Source organism: Mauremys mutica, chromosome 8 (genome assembly GCF_020497125.1).
Source record: "Mauremys mutica isolate MM-2020 ecotype Southern chromosome 8, ASM2049712v1, whole genome shotgun sequence".
In the NCBI taxonomy this organism is placed as follows: domain Eukaryota; kingdom Metazoa; phylum Chordata; order Testudines; family Geoemydidae; genus Mauremys; species Mauremys mutica.
The window spans coordinates 11,606,397-11,628,964 of NC_059079.1; the positions used below are offsets into that span (position 1 = coordinate 11,606,397).

General features: G+C 45.7%; 1 protein-coding gene across 7 annotated transcripts in view; it reads right to left on the reverse strand.

Annotated features, from left to right (window-relative positions):
- Nucleotides 1-22,568, reverse strand: part of LRP8 (LDL receptor related protein 8) — a 440,430-nt gene that overhangs the window by 248,064 nt on the left and 169,798 nt on the right. For 6 of the 7 annotated variants that reach the window (XM_045026527.1, XM_045026532.1, XM_045026530.1 and 3 more), the window contains 3 exons: nt 10,942-11,056; nt 10,454-10,863; nt 9,403-9,522 (listed from right to left, as the gene is read on the reverse strand). In XM_045026527.1, coding sequence (XP_044882462.1) covers nt 9,403-9,522; nt 10,454-10,863; nt 10,942-10,943 — 532 coding nt within the window. In that variant the 5' untranslated portion in view covers nt 10,944-11,056. The remainder of the gene's footprint in view (nt 1-9,402; nt 9,523-10,453; nt 10,864-10,941; nt 11,057-22,568) is intronic. The other variant, XM_045026529.1, reaches the window with a different exon arrangement.

Consider the following 22,568-nt stretch of genomic DNA (forward strand, 5'->3'; position numbering starts at 1 on the left):
GCTTATAAGAACATTACTAATACTACTTAGTTCTTGTAGAACCCTTTTCATACACAGACTGCAAAACACTTTACAAAAATGAGCAAGCATTATTACCCCCTTTTGCAATACTGAGCTGCATAGAGGTGAAGTGACTTGCTCAAGGCAAATCCAGAAATAGGTGCCAACATTTTAAAAAATGGGTGTTTCGAATTAGGCATCTAACCTCAGCTTTAGGTTCCTGAATAGATGACCTGATTTTCAAACGTGCTAAGTATTCAGCAGCTCCAGCTGACAACGAGCCACTTTTTTATTTTGAAAAAGCAGACCACTTATTTAATAGCCTACATCTAGTTTTAGGGGCCTAGTTGTCCCACCACCTGCTATGCAGATAAGTTAAATGCTTTTGTTTTCCTACCCATTTCTTATTCCAGCAGTAAATCCACATGAGGGGCAGGGCTTTCCGGCTCTCTGCAATAGGTTGTGCACTGTGCAGGCAGATTCCGTAAGGAATAATAGTGAAGAATGAAGCAAAACCCCCTTTTGGCCCAAACATACACTTGTGCCCCGCACTGAGGCTGTATCAGGGTGCATGGGCAAACCACCCTTCTCTACTACTGCCAAGTCTCAGAAGAAAGGAGGCCAGGAAGTACAGCCCACACGGAGACATGCATATCAAAGAACCACACTTACTGCACAGGGTAAAGAACCTCTTTTTGTTCATCAAGTAGCATTCCTATGGTTGCTCCACTTCGGGTGACTCCTAAGGAGGGGGAGTTTCAGAATCAAGTCTAGAACGGAGGAAAGAACTGCACTGCCAACTGCCACATCAGAGCTAGAGGCTTCGAGTAGGGCGTAGTGTCTGGAGAAGTATGTGCCGAGGACCATGGAGCAGCTCTGCAAATCTCAGATTCGGGGACGTTTTCAGTAAAACATAGATGTAGCCCTGTGACTTCATAGAACGAGCTGACAGCACCAACAGTCAATGAGCTGACAGTCAATCATTTAATAAATATTAAAATAATATTAATGTCTCCAAAAGAAAACATCTCCTTTACAGCAATTTGATAGCAAGGCCCTGGCTAATGGCCCTCAGTGTTATTCTAATCTAAACCTCTTATAAATCCCATTCTCTAGTAGATTCTAGAGCTCTACTGTTAAATTCACTCCTTGCGTTAACTCTGCAAGGTTAGACTAACTGCCAGGTTCTGATTCAGAATTACAAAAGCCAGATAATCTGGAAAAAAGAATGAAATTTTATCATTAGCCCCCCAGGTGCCTTTGGGAAGGCAGCATGCTCGAGTGGATTGGACACTTGGATTTAGGACATCTGAATTCTGCTCCTGGTTCTGCCCCTGATTTACTGTATACCCTTGACCATACACTAGCTCTCTGTGCCATAGTTTCCTCACCTGTATAATGGGACTAAGGCTACTCACTCACCTTACTGAAGGGCACTGTGGAGGTGCTAAGTTGTTTCAACATATAGCAAACCAAATTCAAGCCTCATACGTGCATCACCATCATGACTCTTCAGATTCAAACCTCTGAGGAGATATGAAGATTCACCTTCTGTTTGGAGGCAAAGATAACAGGTAATAGAAGAGATTGCAGGTCTGCTGGACCCATCACCTGCTCATTACACCACAGACTCTTTACTGAGGTAGCATTAAAATGGAGTTTTAACCCCCACTCTGAATTTCCTGGCTTCCCTTTATTTAAAGCCTGACTCCTGACATTATTTTAACATTAATTTTTTGTAAGTAGTTCACAGAATTATTGTAACACATTAATTAGACTTTACAAGTTATCTTTTGTATTTCAGCAAGAATTTTCACAGAGCAGAAAAATTTGCATGAATTATATCAAAAGGCTCATACCCCCATCTTGCAGTAATCTAAATATTAATTATTTAACAGGAAAAGGCGTTTTAGAAAAAATTAGGCTCCGCATTTCTAACACTTCCTAACCATGTAGCATAAAAGTATGCAGCTTCCCTTTGGCTAGAACCAGATGTTTGTTCTAGAGGAGTTACATAGGAATAGACAAATTGCTTTAGACTAGGGACACTGCAACACTGCAGTAAAACATGAAGCAATACTCCAAAACTCAAACGAAATACACACATTTTTCTGGGGGCTTGGAAAAAATATAGAGATCAGAAACCTCTTACAAGGTGTGTAATGATTCAGAAGGGTGGAGCTCAGCATGGACACTATGGGCTTCAAGTTCATCTTTAAAAATTCCGAGAGATGTGAGGAGTGTGGTGAGCAAGAGAGCTACCAGCAAGGCCAGAAAGTGCAGTAGATAGAACAGGGAGCGAGAGACGTTCATGCCAAACTAGTATCCCCTCAATAATGTATGTCCCATTCCTAACGCCCCACTGCCAATGCTTCTGCACCTCCCACATAGCAAACTTCTCAACTTGACCCCTACTTAGATGCCAAAATCCATCTGCGTCTCCCACTTATAATTTCTCCTACAACCCTCTCAAACCTACTCCCTCCCTGTGACAACAGCAGCAAATGTATCTGAGCTTTGGGTTTCAAAAATCTAAAATCAGGATGAGAAACATCAAAAAGAGCCACTGCAAGTAGGTTAGGTCTAAAACACAAGAGCACTGTCTATTTTTTAAAAATCCATCACCAAGAAATTAGCCAAAACACAAGGCAGGGAGAAAGGGGTAGAAAACACTCAGGGCTAGTGGCAGCGCTTTAACATGGCTTGTGTGGTCGCAGCGCAGTGCTGGGAGAGAGCTCTAAAAAATCACCTCAACGAGAGGCGTAGCTACCAGGGGTGTAGCTACCACAGGCAGTGCTGCTGCGCCTGGCCCGGGGCTCCTCCAGGCAAGTGGGGGAGCAGGGGGACTCGGGGATCCTCCTGGCAGGTGCAGGGGGCGGGCCCGGGCCTCCTGCCAGCCCAGGGCTCCTCCGGCCGGGGGGTGGGGGGCACTCGGGGCTCCTCTGGCCAAGGGGGGGAGGGGGAGGAGCTCGTTACTCCGGCTGCAGGAGGGCAGAGAGTCTTGAGGCTCCGGCCTGGGGAGCAGGGAGGGGGTGCTGAGGGTATATGGGGCGGAGCTGGGGGCTAGCCTCCCCAAAGCGGGGGGCTCCACCCGCCACCCATGCTTAAAGTGCAGTTATGACCAGAAAAGCAACTGAGCAAAAAAGCTATCTTCCTACTTAACCACCTGCATGTGTCTGGTGACTTTAATGAAAAATCCTTTTTCACTACTTTTGACTCCTGTTAGCACTGCAGAGACACCATAACTTGGCAAGAAGGAGCTCTGTTCTCATTACTCCTGATAAAACTCTCTTGTCCCAATTCCTCTCCATCACAGGCATTTACACTCTTCAAACACTGCAGATGATTACTATGTTCCCATTTAGTTGTCACTTAGCTAAGCTATACCTATCTATTCAGTTCTTCATTTTTGTTGCTCTGTTCTGAAATACATTTGCCTTCATAATGTGAGGAGCACTTGTAGTCCTTAATGCGAGATGGACCCTTTAATATTTTAAATTAAAAATATCTAAAGTTAATAAAACAGTTTAATGTGTCTGGCTGTAATAACACTAAAATGGCACCATACTATGGACTGAAATAGTACCTCATCACAGCGAAGTCAAAGAGGCACTTAAGAAAGCCTCTGCAAATATGTTGGATTTAGATATTTTAAATTAAACTGAATCTTACATGCACAAATACACACACCTATTAGTATTTTGTATCCTTATAACTCTTCCAGATAAATAACCTCACATGACAACACTCTATAAAACCACATGACCAACTCATAATCCAATTAGTCTGGTGGTCAAATCCTGCTCACATACCTTACTCACATAGGGCCAAATTCTGCAGCCTGCTCACATAAATGTTCCAGGGCCCCAAAGTTGCCTTCATCAACTACAGCAGGACATGTGACTGGTTAAAGGTTAAAAAAAGACCGATGATCTTCAGTTACCTTTTTCCTTTTTTTAAGGTGAGACAGAATTCCCAATTCATCCCTTATTTAAAACCCCTAAAATCAATGGAGTTATCCCATGGAGGAATTTGACCCTACAACTTGTGAAATTGCTATACAGCCATGTTCCAGGTCTGACCTAACCCCTTTTAAAAATTGGGATTGGGTAATCTTCCATATCCAGTAACTAAAGAGGTATCACCATTTTATCTCTTGATTTCCATTCAGTCACACAGTCATTCTACATCAAATTCATGACAGAGGAGACAACTCTGATTGCTACCGGTCATATTCTGTGGTGCAATCCTGATCAGTGAGGGGCTGTGTCACCACCTGCCCCGCAACGTTGGGTGCCTCACAATGTTTTGCTGCTGTAGCTCCCACCTGGGCTGTTCACAAACAGCCTGCCAGCATGCAGGTAACACCCTGTCTGTGTATAGCTGCAACCCTGGTCCAGCGGCTCTGAACCCAGCAGCCTGTCAGCAACACACCAGTCACACTCTGGCTTTCCCCAGCCTTGGCTGTTACTTGCAAGGTGAAGCAACACGCCCAGTCCTGAATTTTCCCCAAAGTGTGTGTTCTGCGCTGTCCAGCCCTCTCCTAGACACTCAGATATTAAGATCTATTACCACTGTAAAGAGTCAATATTGAACAATTTTCTACTTTAACTGGAGTTACCAGACAGTTCAGTTTAAACACAACTGGATGGGTTTAAGGACAAAACAATTTATTAACAAAAGAAAATGGATTTAAGTGAATTCAAGTATGAGAGATAAAGATCAAAACTGTGACAAGCAAATAACAGTGAAAACACATCTAAAAGTCTTAGACTTACTCTGGCAAATTTTGATTCAAGGCTTTGTTTAAAATGGCCTGTCTTACCCCCAGTCTGCCAGCAAGATGGTGATTGACATTTCTTTGGTCAGGATCTTTCCCAAAGGCCCAAAGATGCTGATGCTTGAGGTCTGGTCTACACTACAGAGTTAGGTCGACACAAGACAGCTTATGTTGACCGAACTAGGGAAGTCTCTACACTTAAATTTCATTCCTGACAACATAAATGCCCCACTATGCCAACTTAATAACTCCACCTCCATGAGTGGTGCAGAGGGTACGTCCAGACTACCCGCCGTATCGGCGGGTAGCGATCGATTTTTCGGGGATCGATATATCGCGTCTCATCTAGACGCGATATATCGATCCCCAAACGCGCTCCCGTCTACTCCGGAACTCCACCGGAGCGAGTGGCGGTAGCGGAGTCAACACGGGGAGCTGCGGACGTCGATCCCACGCGGTGAGGACGGGAGATAAGTCGAAATAAGATACTTCAACTTCAGCTAGTTGCGTATCTTACATCGACGCCTCCCCCTAGTGTAGACCAGGCCTGAGCCAAGGTCAACATAGTTAGGTCAACATTATGTTGCTTATGTTGACTGTTACTAGCTTTCAGGATCCATTCCACAATTCCCCACACTGACAGTACAATCAATACAAGTGCACCTGGGGAGGACAAGCACTGCTAAGACAAAGAGCAAACTGTAGACACAAACAAGAGATGTAATTACTGCACCGCTTGCCCTTAGGTCGACTTGATTTGGTAGTGTAGCCTTGGCCTTTGTCTTCTTAGGGGAAAGAGACACAACTTACAGGTTTTCTGTCTCTTTCTTTTATAATCCAGCGAATCTTTGAAGTGGATTCTTCTGATGATTACCACTCAAAGCAAAGTTTATTTAAACAGTGAGGCAGGCAATACGGAGCCTGGTGTTGACATGCAAATTTGCTGTCTCCTGCTATCTCCTCCCCCTGGTTTCTTGAGGCCCATTTACTACTTACATGTAAATTGAGGTAAACACACATTCCTTTGTTTACAATAGATCTGTTCAACAATTTTTGCCTGGCATGGCTGTATGATATTAAACATCATACCGGGGATTTCACAACTTTATAAATAATGTTGCTACATACATTTTCACCACGATGTTATTGACCAGCAAGATATTAAGTTTTCATATGATACCTCACAAGGCATATTTTGTACAAAGATTATTACAATAATGTGTAGGGTGCGAATACAGGGATGCTTTCAGACACACTACTCCCAATCAAAAAGAAAGAAATTCAGTGGAAAGAAAGCAAGCCCAGAGGAAACCTCTATGAAGCAAGGTGCTCAGACTCTTCCTTTGGAATCTCAAATTCCTCGGAAAAGTCAACAGTAAACTCACCAGGCAGTAGAGCAGCAGAAAACAGGAAGAGCGTCAGTCTGTGCACAAAGAAGGCTTCTAGGAAGAAGCACATTGAGTACTGCCACTCCGTCAACTCCCTATTTTCCCACAAGCAGAGAGTAAATTTTCATCTTCTCATAGAACTATTAAAAAAACTGAAACATTTTGTAACAGAGCATTTCAATGGCAACATCCGCAAGGAGCAGTTTATTTTACAAGCTGATCATTTACATACTAGCCACAAGGGTTAGCCTGTTTCTCTAGAAGTGAAGATAAATACAATAAGAAATCCGTTAACACATGCATATCACATACTTCTGAGACAGTTCTGAGCAAACTGAATATAGGGACTGAGAATGGAATGGTCTGCCTCAAGCATTTGCTACTACAGGGCTATATGTATTTTCCTTTTCCCTGTCCATCACTGCTTTAGTTAACTGTGAAAAATTCAAGTTCTTGGAATGTGTAAATTCAGAATACTGTTTTTAATATCTTATTGTATCTCCAGTAGCAACAAAAGGAGTGTGGTAATCTAGAAACAAAAGCCCATTGAAAGTACTCTGGGTACGTTTATTATGTATCCCTCAATGTAATAGTTGTGTATATACTATACTATACTATATACTATTATACTATAAACACACATATATTTCCTTTTAACATTATTTTAAAGAAATCAATGTTCAGCAATAAGTAAATACAAGCTAGCAAAAATAAGCGTGTGAAAAATGTAATTTAAATGGTGGCTCTCAAGACCACTTAAATGAAATCCACTGCAAATTCCATATCTTAATTAAATGATCAGTCCATATGGGAAATTTCTATAATACACCCACCTAATCCATGTTCATATGCCACTCTGCACTCTACAGTATAATATAATTCCTTACATATGTACCAAGGACCCCTTTGTTAATATTTAGGGTCAAACAGGATCCCAGTCACATGCCATAAAATGCATTTTTTTCAAAAAATTCTAAAAGCTACAGAAGTAAAACTCTAAGTAAAACATAATTACACATCTGACTGTTCTGACAGGGCACAATACAACCAAATCAGATCTTCATCAAAAAATATCATTTTTACATTCCTTGTCTTTTGTGATACAGTATTTCATGGTAGGCCTGGCCCTTACTCATTCTTGCCATTTTTAAGAAATCTCACTGATTCTAATGGGACTATTCAGAGGATAAAGTACTATTTATTTTGAGTTGGGATAAAAGAATCAGAACGTTAGGAATCCATTTAGGCCATGACCACACAACCTTTATACAAACAAAACTCCCATTGAATTCAGTGGAAGTTTTGCCTAAGAAAGGACTGTAGGATGAGACTGTAAATGTTAACCTGATTAAAAACTGTGAAGATGTTAATAGCAAGAAATAGAGTGAAAAATGCATGACTGTAACTTATTCCCTAGTTCTGTTGCCATTCATCAGCTGCTCATGTTATGTTCTTGTGGTTTATGAAGTCTCCAGAGCTCACCCAGTGAATTACAACAAAGTGTGCATTCAATGGCTATTATCCTATACAGTATATAATTCTCAAGACATGCCTTTGGTATTTCAGGTCAGCTACTACAGCAAAACCTGCAGTGCTGTTTTGTCTCTTGTAGATACAAGGGACTTAATTCCATACTTCTTTGCTTCCATGGACATTTCTTCCATACTTAGGATGAGAGAAGTGCTGCTACTCGCAGAACTTACATGGCAACACAGGGGAAAAGCATGTGTACTGATAGCATAACGTACAACTGTCTGGGACTTTGGCATATTGACAACCATAACCCCAAGGCCAACTGAGACTTCACAGGAACAGAGGAGGTAGAACTCCAAGCCACCCTGCTCCAAAAGCATGAACCCTCTCTTCTCCCACTTACACTACTATATTCTGTTAGCAGCACAGGGATTGATGTCACACAACTGAATAGTTCTGATTCTATCCAATAGTAAGCAGTTGTGCACATGCACACTAGCTAGTTCACTATATTTTTTCAGTAATCCTTGTATATACATAAATTCAACTTCTTTCAAGCGCTGTCCTATCAGCAAATAAAAAAAAACACTAGGAACTAAACTTGAACAATGATTTCTCTTTAGGGTGTTCCCACATACACAGGATTTGTCAAAACAAGGATATAAAAGTAGGAGGAAAGAGTAGAACCATAAAAAGTCACTGTTTAATGTATGGAGGAGGAAGCTTTTGCAACCTATAGCTCTTTGCCTCGTTAACGCACTTAGAATCTTTCATGATGACTCATCACCGGAACAAGATTTTGTAAGTAAAGAGTTTAATAATCCCCATCGCTAAGTGATTCACTATGACGGTGCAATAATGAACCGCTTTGCCTTTGTAAATGTAGCCAGCCAGGGCAGTTCCCCAGAAGACCTTCACAGGTCCCGGCTAACCCACTCAAGGGCACAAAGGGGGTGGGGAGTCTTGAAGAAGGTGGGAGGAGGGTGACCTAGGGTAACTAGCAAACCTTTCCTAGACTTTTCTATAGGCAGCTTATGCCATGTGACTCTATCTGGTGTTCCCCAGCAGCCAATCCGAAATGGGGCGGGGAAAAGCGACCGCGTCATTTGGAAGAACAGGATGCAACCGTACAATTTACAATCGTTTTCCTCCGGGCCAGGTTTTGCAGCAGGAAAGCGGCAGAGCAGGACCGGCTACTGTCACCAAGGGGACATGGATTAACACAACTGTAGTTCGCCCCCAACACACACACACACGCTGTACCGCTCTCACCTAGGCTAAGAGCTAAATCCGCCCCTTCCTGCAAGAGGGATAAGCCTCCCTCTGAGCAGCAGCAGCAGCAGCTGGCGCTGTGAGTCTGTCCGCGGGGAAACGCACGCGGGGAGGAGCGGCAGGGCTGGGAGACGTCTCTCCAGCCGGCACCCGGTGCCAGCTCCCCCGAGTCTCCGGGCGGGGCTGCTTTCTAGCCCGCCCACGCACCACCCTCCTTTCCAAACTCCGGGGCACACAAGCGCCGCCGGGTGCCCCGTGCAATGAATGGCGCTCCGGCAGCCTGCGAGAGACCGCCAAGGCAGGCGGGCCCGGCAGACCCCAGCTCTCCAGGCGGGCCCGGCAGGAGACCCGAGCTTGCCCCAGCTCGCCTCTGCACCACGCGCCGCCCAGCACCGCGAACCCTCCCCCCGGCCAAGCGGAGACCCCCCTCCCCGGGCGGGCTGCCGGCCGGACCGGGCGCTCCGCAGGGAGCGCGGCGCGGGTACTCACGGCAATCCGCCTCGTCGCTGTTGTCCGAGCAATCGTCATCCTCGTCGCATTTCCAGATGGCGGGGATGCAGCGCTCGTTCCGGCACTGGAACTGATCCTCCTCGCACTCCTTCGCGGCGCCTGCGGGGAGCAGAGGCAGAGCCGCGTGGGCTGGAGCGCGAGTCCCGTCCCTGCCCAGCCAGCCCCGGGCGTGCTTTGCAGGCCGCATCCCGCCCTGGCGCCTAGCTCGCTGCACGCACAGTGCTTCCCTAGAGAGGGACACCGCACTGGGGGAGGCATGTGTTGAACAACAAAAGGACAATGCGCCTCTCTCTCCTGAAAGTAGGTTACAATAATCCCCTTCTCCCTGGCTCAATATAGCCCCCGTTTGAAAAGATGCCCTGCGCACACATCAAACATCTAATTCACCCACCGCGGGCAATAACCCGGCCCTGTTTTAAAGGCAGAAGGAGGCTGGAGGGAAGGGTAAGCAAATGCCAGAGTAAAAGCCCCCACGCCCTAGCGGATAGTCACTGTCAGTGCAAAAGGCAGATCGCACGTTGAGGGACCATTGTCAGCTTCTCCGTTGGTTGCTTTATATCAATATTTTCTTTCCCCCCCACAAAATGGAAACTACCCCAAACTGAAGTTAAGAGGGGACCTGCTCCTTTGCCGCGAGGGCGCGGGGCTCCTGGGTTTGGTTTTCGGGCGACTGACCAGACAAATCTTCCCTTAGCTGAAAAGATGAATTCCTGGCACTGCCGGTCGGCCAGCCTCTGTGACAGCCTTTCCCTTCAAACACGGTGTCAGCCTCTCCCCCCGCTAGGTCACTGATCGAAGTTCAGGGAACCCCTGCAAACTGGCTTCCCAGTCACTGCTCGCGCTCTGGGCAGAGCGGCCAGGAATCCCACACACACGCTGCATGCAACCAGTAGTCAAAAGGGAGAGCGAGAGACCCAGGCACACGCCTGGCTTTGCACTTGCTCGGGTCCTAGTGATGCTGTGCGGTTACCCCCCCCTACACGCGCGCGCACACAACCAGGGGACACGGACACGGAGATCCCGGACCCACCTTTGCCAGTGTGCAGCTTGATCAGCAGCAGATGGAAGAGCAGCAGCCGGGTTAGTCCTGGGCGGCACATGGCGCTCTCTCCTTCGGTGTGATAATGCCTCGAGTGCCGACTGCATGCAGCCGGGCTTACTGCCTTTGCTAACGGAGTGTTTGTTGGCGGCGGCTGCCCTCCTGCTTCCTCCAGCGTGTGTGCATTGAAACCGGAGTGACGTTCCTCATTGGGCGGGCTCTCTCTGTGCGCTCCAGACCTGTGCATGCCCAATCTGCGCACGGAGGGAGACCAGGTGCCACGTTGGGATGGGCAATACTGAGAGAAAGAGCTGGGGCAATGCTGCCACACAAGGTACTGTTTCTTCCCCCCATTTTTTCTGAAGCGTGGATGGTTTTGCTTTGCTAGCCTCATCCCATTCCTGGAAAAGCAAACGCATTGCTGAGCTGAGCAGACGTAGGGAGGCAGGGTACCACACCACAGATAATGTTGGACCTACATTTTATATTACTCGGGCTGGCAGAGGGGCAAAGCGAATCTCCATTCCCGATGGCAGCTAAAAACAGTCTGCGTGCCATCATTTCTTTAATTGGACAAGGCCTCAGTTTCCTCACCTGTAAAATTAATAAATGGCATATTAAGCAACCAGCAGATTGCAAAAGAAAATGCTGCAGCAATAAAACCAGATTATTTTCAAACCAACTAATTCTGTTTATTTGAGGGGAACAGAGGTGCAAGGCCCCACTGACCCAACTTACACCAGTGTCTCTGAGAGCAGAATTTAGCTCCTATTATTTGATTACCTTTGGGATAATAATAAATACAGTAATAAATGCAATAACTGTCACCTAGCTCAGAGGTAAGATAACAATATATGTTAGTTCCTGTTATATAAAATAATAAACAAATATGGAGTGACCCCACTAAAGTCAATGGTGTTACACTGATTTTACAGTGGGTATAAATTAAATCAGAATCTTGTCCACAGTATTTTCTGTTTAAACGCTACACACAAGGGCCCAAATTCTGGCCTAATTTAACAGCATTGCATGCTATAAAGCAAGGTTGAATTTAGCCATTGCCCTTCAGAAAACAAACTGGGGGCAACATACTGATATTTGCCATCTTCTTTCCTATGTTAGAGACCTGAGACAATATACACAATAAATTAAGTGTAATATTCCTATTAGTTTCTGAAATCTTGTATATAATACACAATGCAAATAACACACTTCTATAATATAGGGCCACATCCTCAGTTGATTTAAATCTGTAGATATGTTGATTCACATTGAAGATCTGGCCCATGATCTTAATGTTATTAAGTAAATGAAACAAACACGTGTTGTATTAATGTCTTTAGGAAAATAGTAAATCAGTCACACACATGGTGTTTTCTTCATTATTTTAGCTTTCTGGTAAAACAGGGATTTCATGAGTATCCTACCCACATAACCTTCTGCACTTTATTGTAGTCAAAATATAAAGACAAGAAACTGTAAAACATTCCAGAGGTAGTAATCTCCTTTCTAATTGAGAGGTAATCTGTGTATTCCACATGCCAATACAGCTTGTTCCGCAAATGGAATGAAAACAAGTTTATAAACTCTATGGCATAGGGACCGTGTCTACATCTCTGTATAGAGGGGCCCCTGATCCTGATTACAGTAGAGCCTCTGGGCTCTACTGTAATCATAAAATATTTGATTGTGCTAAATTAGCATTGCAGTGCTAGTCACACTACTAGAGTTAAGGTCATTTCAGTACTCTTATTGTCAATGACGTTTTTCAGGGAATAGCAACAGTTTAACAATTCATAATGGAGTTAAAACAGTTAGACATTAAGATCTTAAGTCTTGGACTGATTTTTTAAAACAATTTTGAAGAAATTGCATCCACTTTAAAATATTAAACTGATATAACAAAGTTGTAAAACGTTTCCCACTTCAGACTTTTTTTTTTTAATCCATAAATGAGGACTAGTCCTGCACTTCTCACTCAGGCAAAAGTTCCACTGACTTCAAACTGGGGCCATAATTAAAAATGCATTTGCTTCTTTAAACAGAAAATCTGCAAGCTAATAGTCAATGGAGTGACTAATGTGTTTGAATAACACGAAGAGGAAAATAGCTAATTGTTGAATGACTTCAGTGACAGCTTGCAATGTATTAACAATTATTCAACAAATATTTCTTAATTTTTAGAATGCAAATATAGCGCACATTTGTGCTGGTGGGATTGCTGTGACAGATTATAATAAATACCTCATTTGCTTTGAGCTACTATGATCCATCAGGTCAAACCTCTCTTTTAAAAAATGTGTCAAAATACAGATTTACAACAGTTTTACAAATCCCGGTCTCATTCCTCTCTCTCTCTCTTTCTCTCTCTCGCGTACACCAGAGGTAACTCCAGTTAAGAAAGTGACCTACGCTGGTGAAGAAAGAACATAAGTGAGAGGAGAAAAAGATCCAGAAACTGATAGATTTTACTTTTGTTTGTTTTTTTTTAAAACACAGTTTTGCTAAAATGGCTTCCTTTAAAAGAGAAAAAGAAAAATACTGTCAACAGTTAATCCTCTACCCCAACAGTTAGCTTTGGTATCACCTGGCCCACGGAATGCCCGGGGCCTCTCTCGGGCAGGCCCCAGCCATAGGGGCTACCTGTGCCATAATGCTATCTTATGGACACCCAAAGTATCTCACAGGAAGTGCGAAGGGAAGAGAAACTAGGCTAGAGGGGGATAAGGAAACTGACTGGTGAGAAACTAAATCCAGTTCAATCCAGTATATTCCAATAGTTTAATAAAAGCAATTCACTGAAACCTCAGGCTCCCTTCTTCCTCCAACACTACACTGCTCACCATATTTTCCTAGATGGCTTCAAATTAACCTTCCCCCACTTCATTTCTCTCACTCTGGAGTCCCTATATCACAGGGGTGGCCAAACTTACTGACCCTCTGAGCTGCATACGACAATCTTCTGAAGTTCAAGAGCCGGAAGGCACCTGCTGGGGCTCAGGGCTTCAGCCCCACGTGAGCAGCCTTATGGGTCTTGGGTCTTCAGCCCTGCTCCTGCTGAAGCCCCGAGTCCTTGCAGGTGCGCCCCACAGGGCTGAAGCCCCAAGACCCCCCCCTCCCCGCTGGGCAGAAGTCCCCTACTCCACCACACTGCTGCAAGGCAGAGGTCCCGAGCTCCCCCCAGTCTGGTAGGTGGAGAATGGGGGGGAGGTGCGTGGAGGGCTCCACAAACCGCACGTTAACTGTAAAAGAGCTGCATGCAGCTCGCGAGCCACGGTTTGGCCACCCATGCTATAGCACAACCAACAATCTCTCAGATAAGGAGAAGAACAAGACAGGGCTGCCTTAGAGCTTGTGGACACTTCTTGTTATTCAGCTGGAAGAGACTTTTAAGTCACAAGAAGGTTTTTACCTTCCATCCCCACCTCAAGGTTGCCCCACACTGCCTCAGTGGTACTTCCAGATACTATGGCTTTAGGGCCCAATCCACATCTCATTGCAGTCAATAGACTTTTCAGTTAATTTTAATGAGAGTTAGACTGGACCCTTGTAGGGACGGGGAGAAATCAGGAGTAGATTTCAAATCCAAGTCTTCTGCATGTCTGAGGAGTACTGCCAATGAGCCAGCCCGCTTTCTGCCATGTTACAGTGTTGAATCAGTGACAGCTGAAAGAAATGCAAAAAGTAAACCAAGAGCACTTGAGCATTGGCCTGCTAAACCCAGGGTTGTGAGTTCAATCCTTGAGGGGGCCATTTGGGGATTGGTTTTGCTTTGAACAGAGGGCTGGACTAGATGATCTCCTGAGGTCCCTTCCAACCCTAATAATCTATGATTCTATAGCACAGTTAGTGATAACTACATTGGAATTTTTAAAATTGTTTCACTTTGAACAATCTATGGTGTTGTTAGTAACATAGGTAAATAAATTTGTTAATTACAACATAGGATTTCAGAATTCGTTAATGCCTCTGTGCTGGTAACACCCAGGTGCTGCAGAACAGCAGATGTAGTATGTTAGACCACGTATTGCTGTTATGTTCCTGAAGTGCTTAGGCACAAGAAAAGGGATAGAATAGAAGCATTGATGCTGAATATTTTTTATATGTGTGTGTAAGTTACACATTCACAGTGTGTTCTGTTCCCTCATGTGAATTATTCATATAGGCCCCAGTTCTGCAAAGACGTATGCATGTGTATAAATCTCTGCAAGATCAGAGCAATAGGGCCCAATTCTGTGAGGTGCTGGGCTCCCTCAACTCTACTGGCCCACTGGGTGAAGAGGCTCTAAGCACCCTGGAAGACTAGGGCCATAACTTTTTTAAAGTATTAACTACCACACCCAGGAGAAAAGAGTCCCAAAATGAGAATTTAGAATAATATCTGCATGGAATGGTTCTTGTAATATTAATAAGATTTTTACACAAGGTCAGAAAACTTTAAATACAGTCTTGCTTTCAAGATAGGGAGAAGTCATATACTCAGTTCTAAATGGCATACAGAACCTACGTAGCTTAATTCACATTCCTTCAATAAAGAAAGAAACTCTGATAGATGCTTGACAAGACTGCTGCTTTTTAAAAAAGAGATGGCTCATTAAAAGCAAATTTTCAATGTCTGATTCAGAAGGCTGTTCTTACTGCTTCCTCATTTGGTTTATTAGCTTGTCTTTAATAATATTTTTCAAGGTAGCATGTTAGTTCCTTCCCTCTCATCACTGTCAATTGCTAAACCACCAGAAAATGGATGCAGCATTGCACATACCCAAAAATTTGCTGTGTCAGAAATGAATAATTCATCTCTCAAATAGGATAAATCAAATTAATTTTTAAAAATCCTTCCACATTTTTTTTTTAAAGTGAGTCATTCTATAATAGGAGACACAGAGCCCTATTCTGATTTCACATACTTTGGGCCTGATTCTGCCACACTTCTTACTTTGATTAGTTCCTTCTCTGTAAATGATACTATTTAAATCAATGGGAGTACCGGCGGAGTAGGTCAATGGAGATAATTCCAGTGTATCCCAATGTAAGCAGGATGAGAATCTAGCCCAATGCCGTTCAGAAGAATTACTACTGCTTTCAGGAGTTAAGAAACACTTGTTTCTTCAGAGCTAAGAAATTCTACTGCCAGTATTTCAAAAGAAAAGAGCTGACCCCATTTTCTTCATTTGTAGCATCTACAGATTTGTCTGTGTGTGTGCACTCTCGGAAATCGTTCCTTTAAACACAGTTTTCAGAAAATCATGTCCTTTCAAATCTCCTGCCTGTTACATCATGTTGCGACCCATGGTGCTTGATGCATCAGCCCCTTTGGCATTTTGTCATATCACATAATAAGTCAGTAAGTGATGGATGCATCCCAGAGTAACATGTCCTAACGACATCGTTTTCAGAAATACTGCATGTAACACCTCACCCCTGCACACAAACAAGTTTCACTTCACAACACCTTTTTTATTTTCAGTTTTTTTCTTGCTAAAACCTGTGAGCAAATTTAACATTCTTGAAAGTGAGAGGTTAATTTAAATGGATCAAGCCTGACACAGTGGAAGCAGTTATATGTAGCATTAAACATCCCAACAACTCGGCCAGTACACCCAGCTCCTGGCTTGCTGCACCTCTTTTGTTTCCATCCCGGGTTCCCACACACAGGGCTGGCCTTAGGGAAAATGGGTGAATTTGTATTTTGGCACCCCAGCCCTCATGCTTGTGTCAACCCCCCCATTGCTTCTGGCCCCCATAGGTGCCCCACGTTGGCCCTGAGGGTGCCCCAGGCTCCCCACCCCCTCTTCGCCCCGACCCCTTCACTGTGCCCTTTGCACACCCCCCCGGCACGCCTAACTCCTGCATTGTGCCCCCTTTGCTCCAATCTTAGCATCCCCCTCCTGCACCCCAACCCCCACCCTTTTCCCCTAACCCCTGCACCCCCCTCGGGAAACTGACCTGGATGCACAGAGTAGCTGGCATTGCTGCTCGCTCCCCCCTAACTCCCCACCCCCCCGAACGCTGCTCTTCCGCACACCCTATGGGGCTGTGACGGGGGGACTGAGGAGCGACATCAGGTCTCTTTCCCCACCTGGGCTGCATCAGGGGAGGACACGAGAATAGCAGCCTAGGTAGGGGAAGTGACCTGGATGCACAGAGCGCTTGGTGTTGCTTCTCACTTCCCTCCCTACAGCCCCCTGGGGGGGACGGAGGAAGGTTGGGGAGGGGGAGCAGTATCTGTGTGTCACGGCTCGCTTCCCCGCCTCCCCTACCAGTTCCTCTGCCAGGAGGAAGCAGGGAGAACTCTGGGCACTCCCCTGCCAGCCTGGAGTGGTTTCTGACGCTACACCAGCAGCGCACACCTCTGCACTGCCACATGGCTCCCCCTTGTCCATGGCGCCCCTGGGTGGTTGCCCAGGTGGCCCACCCTTAAGGCCAGCCCTGCCCACACAGCTCTGCCAAGGCACCACACTCCTGATCCATCACACTCATATCATTCGATTCAGTCCTTAACTGCAGTACCTCTGCTATTGTCTACACTGCCTCTCAGCTTTGAGGACCTCAGAATGTCAAATCTAATCTCAGAATTAGTTTTTTTACATAAGTTTCTAGCCCTTTTTCTACTGAATTCAACTTGGACAATATAAGCCAATCACTCGAGTTGAACATTGGTCATTGTTGTTATTCCTAAAGATGATTGGCTATTCGCATCCCTCTATAGTTACCCATCCCAGGGCTGGTCTTTGTGAAATAGGTCCCTCAATTCTTGGGCAGAGGGAAGTACGGGACACCAGGCCAATATGTACCTGTTAAGAACAATGTCAAAGGGTCTTCTGCTGATGGCACTAGGCAGGGTCGTCGCTAGCCATTTTGGTGCCCTATGCAGCCCCCCTGCAGGGGTGTGGCCCCAGGCCTCCACGGGTCTGGGGGGATCCCCAAGCCTCTGCGGAGGGGCAGGAGCAGGCTTTGGGGGCAGGGGGGAAATCACCCCCCAGCATGAGCCGGCGGAGCAGAGCAGGTTGGGGCCGGGTCGCTCCACTTCCTGCCGCCCGGTGAGTGCAGAGTGGGCCCGACCCTGCACTCACAGAGTGGCAGGAAGTGGAGTGACCCTGCCCCAGCCTGCTCTGCTCTGCTCCCCTGGCTCCCAGCCTTGGGACTTGGGGGGCGGGAGCAAACTGCCCCCCAGCACTCACCGGTGGCACGGCTGGGAGCCGGCAGCATGGAGCACGCTGGGGCTGGGTCGCTCCACTTCCCGACACCCGGTGAGTGCAGGGCAGGCCTGACCCCTGCTGTAGTCCCCCGGGACATAGGTCGGGGAAGAAGTGGAGTGGGGGCGGGGCTGGGGCAGAGCAGGGGCAGGAAGAGGTGGGGCGGGGGCTTTGGGGAAGGGGTGGTGTGGGGTCGGGGCTGGGGCGGAAGCCATGGGGAAGAGGTGGAGCAGGGGCGGGGGCAGCTTTCCTGGGCAGCTCAGCCGGCTGGGGGATCGGGCTGGCCCCTGGAGCAGCACACAGCTGCGTAGGCACCAGGAAATTTGGGGCAATTTGGTGCCCTATGCAGCTGCATACTTTGCGTATGGATAAGGACAGCCCTGGCACTAGGCCTGCTGCATGCTGCCACCCAGCTGTGCAGACTCCTATGCTAAACAGTCAATGTGGCCTCTGGCCACATCATGGTAGAGTAGCTCAGTAATATTAGTGGAATCCTACTTTAGAGGACCAGGACAGAACTGAGGTCAAAAGAATCCTCCATTTAATACCAGCTGTGACACAGATTCCTCTGTGGCATTCAGGTCCAACCCAATTTCCCAATGAAGTCACTGGGAGTTTTTCCATTTGCTTCAGTGACAACTGGATTGATTCCTTAGTCAAGACATTTAACCTTTCTGCATTAGTTTCCCCATCTGCAAAATGGGAATAAAACTCTATTAGGCATACAAGTATTTATTATAATTAATTACAGTTCTGCTGTCAGTTACACTGGAGTATACCAAAATAACTCCATTCACTCAACAATGCATTTATTCTGGATTTACAAACATTGGGGAAAATTCTGCTCTCAGTATATAAAGAGCTGAAATTCAACACAATGCACATAACACCCTCTAAAGCCCTGTCGTCTGAAAAAAATTTTTTTTTTAAATGTTGGCAACTGTTCCTAGATCCAACCACAAGCAGCTGGGCTCCACTTCTGCAGAAAGATGTTGTATGGCACCCAGCATCTCTCTCTGCCCCACGCTTGTCCTTCTATGGAAAGATCAATAGAGCTTGGGAGGAGGTAAAAAAAAAAATCACTCCTCTTACCCTCCCCCAAATCTTCAGGTCAGCCTCGTGCATAGTGGTGACCAGGAGTCTATTACTTTGTGGGATGTGGAATTGTTTCATAGGCCCACTCAAAAATGCTAAAGCCTCTCAAGTGTAAACTGGCATTTGTGCACTGGGAATACATGGAGAGTAACATGCTAACTTCAGAGGTAAAATGTTAGCACAGCGAGTCATTCTGCCATCTCACACAGATAGACCTGTCTACACTGGCACTTTACAGCGCTGCAACATTCTGACTCAGGCGTGTGAAAAAACACCCCCTTGAGCGCTGCAAGTTTCAGCGCTGTAAAGTAGCAGTGTAGACAGCACACCAGTGCTGGGAGCTACTCCCCTCATGGGGGTGGTTTTCTTACATTCTCCCAGCACTGGTGCTGCAACGCGGCAGCGCTTTAACGTTGCTAGTGAAGACATACCCATAGAAACATAGCCTCTTATACCCCCAAAACAGATAAAGTGAAGATAAAATGGTCCAATTTAAAAGGGCAGGTGAGCAAATACTAGTGCTACTGAGGACTGATCATCAGTCTATTGGGCTAGATTGTAATCTCATTTATTGTGGTGTAAATCTAGAGCAGTTCTATTTAAATCATTGGAGTTACTCCAGATTTAAACCAGGGTAACTGAGATCACAATTTGGCCGTATGTCATAGAAGTCAGGGGAGGGAGAAGAAGGAGCTTGGGTTTTGATTTCTGGTGGGATCTGTTTTTTGTTTTGGCTGTTGGGTTTTAAATTGGCTTTAAAAATCTCTTCTTTTGAACAATTTTAGTGAATTCTGCACTAATTTATGTACACTCTGAAGTCAGTGAATGCACAGATGTAAGTCAGTACAGAATTCATCCCCTTTCTTTATCTTGCCATGTAACAAAAGAGAAACATAAGAGTTTAAGCCTTTTGTTAATCATTTGACAATCAGGGACTGTAAATTCTCTTCTGGGTCTCATTCTTTCATTTATTCTGCTACTCTAAGAGTCCTGAAAGGATGATGAGAACTGGACCAATTTTGACATAGTGCCTTAGTCAAATATAACTGGCATGGATATGCAGTTTCCCTTAGTCAGCCACCCACACCATTTTTGATTCCCAGCCACCAAAGCTCACTCAAAATTGCATTTTATTTACTGTCAGTTTTCCCACTGTGACCAACAGCACCCTATATTCACACCCTACACCCCACTGTAATAATCTTTGTACAAAATATGCCTGGTAAGGTATCATTTGAAAACAGATAACTCACCCATCAATAATATCACAGTGAAATGTATGTAACAACATTACATGGAAAGTTATGAAAACCCCCTGTAGGATGTTATTAGCACATGTTAAAAACCACACACCCCTGCGTAGGCAAGAGTTGTTGAACAGGTCTATCCAAAACAAAGGAATGTGTGTTTACCTCAATTTACATATAAGTAGTAAACAGGGGCATCCACAAAGCAGGGAGAGGAGATGGGAAGAGACAAAGTAAATTTCCATTTCAGCAAACACAGGTAAGGAGAGAGAGCATGGAGCCTCCTTCATCACCAGACGCCATGTCACCTACCTCACTGAATAAACTTTGATTTGAAGGGAAATCTTCAGAAGAATCCACTTCAAAGGTTCATTGCTCCATAAAAGAAGGAGGCAGAAAACCCCAAATTCTCTCTCTTTCACCTAAGAAGACAAAGTCACCAGGACCTTTCGGCCTCTGGGCGAGATCTGGACCAAGGAAAAATCAGTCACCATCTTGCTGGAAGACTGGGGGTGAGAAAGGCCATCTTAAACAAAGTCCTGAACCAAAATTTGCCACATTAAGTCTAAGACTTTTAGATACTGTAAGCAGGGTCTGCTGAATTCTTCCCTGACAGCTAGCTGGGAAGGGGAGAGCAAATTGTATTTACATGAACACACCTTACACTGCTTAGATATCCAGCAGACAGAGCGGGGTGTTGCTCAAAGTGATCAACTTTGGCTGGTGTTGGGTTACAAATCACCTTAGTACTGAATGAAGGGGTAGTGAAATGCTGTTACCAGGGTTGGCATTATTGTGAATACAGAGGAGCAGAACTGTGCTTAACCTGTCCCTCAGGGGTATGGTGTAGTCCAATATGGCCACTTCCCACAGCCAGTTGCAATATAAGGGGGAAGAGGGGGGACCCAGGCCCGCCCGCTACTCTAGGTCCTGACCCAGGGACCCTCTAGCGGCAGCCTCCCTCGCTTGCTGTCCGCTCTCCCTGGGTCTCTGACCCTTTGCACCCTTTAGGCCCTTCCCTCAGGGCCTACAGCCTGGCAGGTAGTGGGCTGGAGTTCCCTGCACTGTCCCAGGTGCTGGTCTCCTAGCTCAGGAGACAGACCTTCCCTATATAGGGCTGAACCTGGCCCTGATTGGCCACCACTTGCTCAGCCCTCATTGGCTCGCCCGCAGGCCTTCCCTGATTGGCTACCTCTTGACGCAGCCACTCTGGCCTGCCCTAGCCCAATCTCTCATAGAGGTGGGGCAGCTGCCCCACCACAGCACCTCTGAACTCTGGGTCTACAGCAACTGTGAGTGGGGTGCAAAGAAGGGACGTGCACGTTAAAGGGACTTTTGGGTTGCTGGACTTAAGAACCTGAGGGGAAAAGGACACTGCCCAACCTACTTGGGGGTGTGTCTTTTGCTCATGGTTTATATTTATGAACCCTGTTTGCCGTGTTTTCCCAAATTAACACCGAGTTACTTCCCTCCTTTTATTAGAAGTTTCTTTTCTACACTCAGACTCTCTACTTGCGAGTGGGGAAGTATTGCCTCTCAGAGGTGCCCAGGGGTGGTGTGTAATTTTCCCAGGTTACTGGGTTGGGGCTCGACTGGTTTTCTGTTGTATCAATGGAAAGGAACGCCTGGACATTGAACCTGGCCCTGGTTGCTGCTGGCTTCACCCGGCAGAAGGGTTACAATATGTTTTCACTTTTATTTGTGACTGTTTCTATCTTTATCTCTCATACCTGAATTCACTTAAAATCCAACTTCCTTTGTTAAAAAAGTTGTTTTATTTTTTAATCTAAACCCAACAAGTGTGGTGTTTAAACTGAGCTGTTTGGTAACTCCAGTTAAAGTAGCAAACTGTTGAATATTGACTCTTTACAGGGGGCAACAGATCTTAATATCTGAACGTCCAGGAGATGGGTGGAACAGTGCAGAACACATGTTTTTCGGGAAAATTTGGGACTGGGAGTGTGTTACAAGTAAGAACCAAGGCTGGTGGAAGTCAGAGTGTGAGTGGTGTGTTGCTGACAGGCTGCTGGGGTGAGAGTTGCTGGACCAGGGCTGCACTGCAGGCGTACACACACACTCAAGGTGTGACCTGCATGCCGGCAGGCTCTTTGCGAGCGGTCCAGGTTAGGAGCTACAGCAGCAAAGCTGTGTGAGGCGCCCAAGGTTGCAGGGTAGGCTGTCACAAAACCCCTCACTGGTCTCGACTGCGATGCCCAGAATGTGACACCCACCCATTTAAAAGAAAATACAGATAAAGTAATTCCAGTTTTAAAGAGAGTTCCTTTGATTAGTGCCAGCCCTACACATTTTCATTCTATTGCTAATCTCCCCTTTGTAGAGAGAGGCCTGGGAGCGGTGGCTGCATTGATCCAGATGGACAATCACTTCCATCAAAAATTCCCTGTTGGAAAAGATCCAATCTGACAAGTGCAGAAGCCGATGTTTCAAACCCCAGTGCCTCAGCTATTTTTATTTCCCAAAATAATGCAAAGTGAGTAGATGCTGCTTTTCTAAACTAATCATTTGCCACATTTTATTTTTCAAGGTTGTTCTCAAGTGACAAGTGTG